Source organism: Tupaia chinensis, unplaced genomic scaffold (genome assembly GCF_000334495.1).
Source record: "Tupaia chinensis unplaced genomic scaffold, TupChi_1.0 Scaffold000280_1, whole genome shotgun sequence".
NCBI lineage: Eukaryota > Metazoa > Chordata > Mammalia > Scandentia > Tupaiidae > Tupaia > Tupaia belangeri.
The window spans coordinates 273,108-277,515 of NW_006159763.1; the positions used below are offsets into that span (position 1 = coordinate 273,108).

Here is a 4,408-nt window from a genome sequence, read left to right on the forward strand (position 1 = left end):
GCCGCCCCCCTCCGCCCCCCCCCCCCCCAGCCGCAGCAGGCGCGCCGTCTTCAGCAACCCGATCAGCTGGGGGCGGTGGGGAGGGGACGCTCAGTGTGGGGGCGAATGAGGACGGGGGGCACCGATCCCCAAAGACTTCCTCCCGGACCCTGACAGTTGAAGCCCACTGACCCCAGCACCGGTGTCTCATTACTCTGCACAAATGGCTTAGGGATACTGAAGTGTGGGAAGAAGGTGGGAGATGGGGAAGAGTGTGAGGAAGGAAATCGGGGAGAAAAATAGAGGCAGGACATTTATGGGACAGAAGCGGATTATCATCTGTTGATGATAACATGTACAGTATCCTGAACTGGACCGCTGTGAAGTGTATTCATGTTGGATAAATTCACTTTACAAGCTAAGTGAGTATACTAAAAGAATATATAAAATAAATTTTTTAAAATCTTTGGGGACCATCAGTTGGCGTAATGGCTACATCGTTAGACTCCCATATAGTCGACCGTGGTTCGAGTCCCGGACCCAGCGGCTTAAACTCACGCCGGTATGTGAGCGTGCGTGCCCAAGATCCCAAGAGGAAAATGGAAGAGAAGGGATTGCAGCGTGGCCATCCCCTCTGGGGGGGGTGAGTTCTCACTTTCGGTCTCTGTCACTGTGTTTCTGGCGAGCGCCACACGCCCTATAGGAAAAACCCCAAAAAAAAAAAAAAAAAAAAAAACTTTGTTCTAGCTCTGAGATAAAAGGGTGACAGTCCCCACAGTGTGAATGAGGAAACTGGGACTCCAAAAACTGAAAGTCGCCTTAAGAGGCCTTGCCCCAACTCCCGCTAGCATCAGTTAGTAGAAAGTGCCCCCCGGGTTGGTATGGCAAGGAGGTGGTGCCTGGGTTTGTGGGGCCCACACCATGCCCTGAGGCTCCCCCTTCACTCAGTTACCTCCACCCCATCCTCACTCTGTCTCCCTGCCAACCCCACCTCCTCGGAACCAGAGCCGAAGATGAGCAGGTCGAAGGGGATGGCGGCCACCATGTCGATGAGGAACCAGCCCTTGAAGTAGTGGACGGCGATGCGGCCGGGGTGGCTGACCACCTCCTCGTTGGCATTGACGTAGGTGGTGCGGAAGTTGATGAGGATGTCCACGATGAACATGATGTCCACGATGAGGTCCACCACGGCCAGCGCGCAGTCGGGGGCCGGGCGGCCCTCCTCCGTCTCCTGCAGCAGGAAGGCGGCCGAGTAGGGCGTGAAGACGGCCGTGTAGATGACCAGCAGCAGGATGAGCCAGTCCCACACGGCCTTGAAGGGGCTGTAGTGCAGGATGGTCCAGCGGTGGATGCGCGGCGCCTGCAGCTTGTACTCCGGCAGCACGTCCGCACCCAGCGACAGCACCTGCGAAGCAAGGGACAGTGCCAATGAGGCCAGTGCGGGCCTCGGGGAGGAGTAGGCGACAGCTCTGCTGGGGCCAAGCATAGTCCAGAAGGACAAAGTAGTCCAAAACAGTGTCCCTCAGGGGCCAGCAAGTAGCATGGTGGTTAAGGCGCTAGACTCCCACTTAGCCGACCTGGTGGCTTGAAACCCACACCAGGCATGTGTGCATGCGTGCTCAAAATCCCAGGAGAAGGGATTATGGCACGGCCATCACCCCCTAGGGGTGAATTCTCACTTTCCCTCTCACTGTCTCTCTCTCTCTCTCTGTCTCACTACAGTGAGTGCATGTGCCCTATAGCAAAAACCTAAAAAACAAAACAAAACAAAAACAAAGTGCCCCTCCAAATACCCTTCCCCTAGCCAAGCGGCCACAGGAACTCGCCAGACCTGGGCACCACTGTGCTCCTGTGCAGTAGTGCCCAGTCCTCTTTCCCACTAGCAACGCAGACTCACGGACTGTATCTCACACTAGGTGAGCTTGCCCACAGCATAAACACCACACACACTCACACACACACTCACACACACACACTCCAGAGTCAGTCCAGAAAACGTCCCAAGACAGCACTCCCAGCCAAGGCAACAGCCCCGGAGCCCTACGTAGTCCCTCTCAGAAAATAATGGCCACCACTGTTCCCTGCCAGTCCCACTTCATGCCACAGGCCCAGCCCAAAGACAGCAGCCACCCGACCTCAGCCCCCTTGGCCTTCAGGGGAGAGACCAAGGCACTCCCCTCCTCCCTGCTCTCCCACCTCCACCCAGGCCCAGAGCAGCCTGCAATCCTGGCCCTGCCACGCTCTTACAAAGGGGCCCGGCAGACTGCTCAGCCAGAGGAGCTGAGGCCCAGCTTCTACAGCTGATGCACACGGGCACCACTCGGGAGACACACGGCCCCGCGCAGGCGCACGCTCACGGATGGCAGGGAGGCAGGCCTGCTGCCCAGCCAGGTGCCACGGCCGTGTCCTTCTTTCTCTCAAGCCAAACTAGGGAGAGCTCAGGCCAGCTGCCACGCTCTGGCCCAGAAGCCTGTCTGTCCCTCTGTGTCTGCCTCCAGAATCCTTAGAGACATCGCGCTTGCCCTCTGAGCCCCTCCTCACTCCCCCTGCCTGCCCTTGCCAGCCCTGTGCAGCCCAACCCCAGGCCATGCCCAGCCCCAGCCCCTGGAAAGCCACAGCTGCTGGCTCTGCTCCCAGAAGCACTGGCCTCCAAGCCCCCTCAGCCTCAGACCTCTGGGCTGGGGAGGTCATATTCAAACTGGGGATCCCCTAGGCTCACCTCCACAGATGGCACTGTCTGGAAAACATCTCCTTAGAGAAATGTTGGAAGTTACGGCTGCACACAGTCAGGGGTTGGCCACCCTGGGGTGTGCATAGGGGCTCCAGAGGCATCAGAGGGGATGGGGGAGTGGCTGGGGCCTGAGGCGAGGGGGATAGCATGTGGCCAGGCTCCCGGGCTCCCTGCTCAGTCGCCTTCAGCCCGAGCAGTCTGCTCCCTAAGGCAGAGGCCAAGAGCAAGTGCCCATGGACTGGTGTCTTTCAGGAGTCAGGCAGGGACTGAAAGAAAGGAGCTAGCCAGGGGGACAGCAGGAACAGCAGAAGGGTAGCCACCCCTGGACAATCACTCCCCTCTGTGCCTGAGAGGCCAGGCCCCAGGGCCGTACTGGACCTCACCTGCCCGTAGTATGTTGCCAGTTGCTGCCCCCCCCGCCCCCGCATGGCCAGAACCACCCCATGCACAAGCTCTCACATGCAGGGGGCAAGCTGGGATACTAGGCATGGCCTGGGCGATCTTTGCAGGGGCCAGCCCCAGGTCCACGACCACCCACGTACTTGGGCCAGGTCCGTAAGCCTGTGACCTGCTATCCTAGAAAATACTGAAGCCAGCTAATTTAAGCCAGATCCTGGGTTACCTGTCCCTGTCCCTAGCAGGGAGAAACACATGGCAGAGGGAGCCCAAGGGTTGGGATTGGGGTGGCAGAGGTGGGATTCGCACCCTCACCCGAGCCACCTCCTCCTCTCCACCGCCTACCTCGAGCCTGCTCCAGGTGATGAGAGTCCCGGGGCAGAGAGGTGGTTCTCAGGAGGTGGCAGGGTAGCCAGCCTGGGACCATGGCCCAGGCAGCTGAAGAGGTGGGCAGGGCCTCAGCTCAGCTTGCCCGCACCACCGGGCCAGCGTCTGCTCAACTCCACCTCCCTGGGACCCCAGCCTCTACTCCTGGACCCTGAAAGCAGCCGAGCTTCCCTAGAGGCTGCAAGGTCCACCCTCAGCACCTAGCGGGAAGAAGCCCCAGAACCCCATGCCAGGCCTGGCTGCTGCTGCCAGCCCTCTCCTGTCCCTGCCCGCTGGCTCCTTCTCCCGCTGTCCCCCGGCCATCCCCCCTGGGCTCTCTCTCAACTGTTCTCTCTCCCCTCTGCATTTCCGGCTGGAAGACTGTGGGCCACGGAACCTCAGAGCACGGAAACCCCGGAAGGGAGGTGTGGGAGCCCGTGCCCGGCAGGCCAGGAGGAGTGCAGGCAGGGCCAGCAGCGAGAGCAGGCCCACGCTCCCAACAGCCGGCATCGCTGAAGCCCTCTCCCAGCCTGGGGCCGACCCTCTGGGCTGCGGCCACACTCAGGGGCCACCTGCCTCAGTGCCCCATCCCAGGAGGGAGGGGCGGCGCCGAGGTCACCTACCTCCTGGGCCACGAGGCTGGAGATGCGCACGGCCCGCCTCACCCGGCCTTTCCGGGCCCGGGGCTGCAGAGCCCCTGCCCCGCTCGCCTTCCCAGCTGGGGCTGCCATGGAGGACTTAGATCCCCCCAGCCTGCCTGCCTGGGGCCCACGGGCCCTGCTGGAGCCTCACCTGCACCCCAGCAGCAGTCCCAGACCAGGCTGTGCCCCAGAGGCTGGCCAACTGGCAGCCAGGGCAGCCTCTGGCATGAAGCCAGAGTGGTTGGGGCTGGGGCCCCGGGGGCGGGGGCACCCTCGGGGGGGGGGGGGGCCGAGG

At 61.5% G+C, this 4,408-nt stretch overlaps 1 protein-coding gene across 1 annotated transcript in view; it reads right to left on the bottom strand.

Annotated features, from left to right (window-relative positions):
* KCNH2 (potassium voltage-gated channel subfamily H member 2) overlaps positions 1 to 4,408 on the bottom strand; it is a 33,527-nt gene that overhangs the window by 6,846 nt on the left and 22,273 nt on the right. The window contains 3 exon segments of the mRNA XM_027772530.1: positions 1 to 27; positions 29 to 66; positions 971 to 1,384. The exon segment at positions 1 to 27 is cut by the window's left edge and continues 308 nt beyond it. Of these exon segments, the coding sequence (XP_027628331.1) occupies positions 1 to 27; positions 29 to 66; positions 971 to 1,384 (479 nt within the window).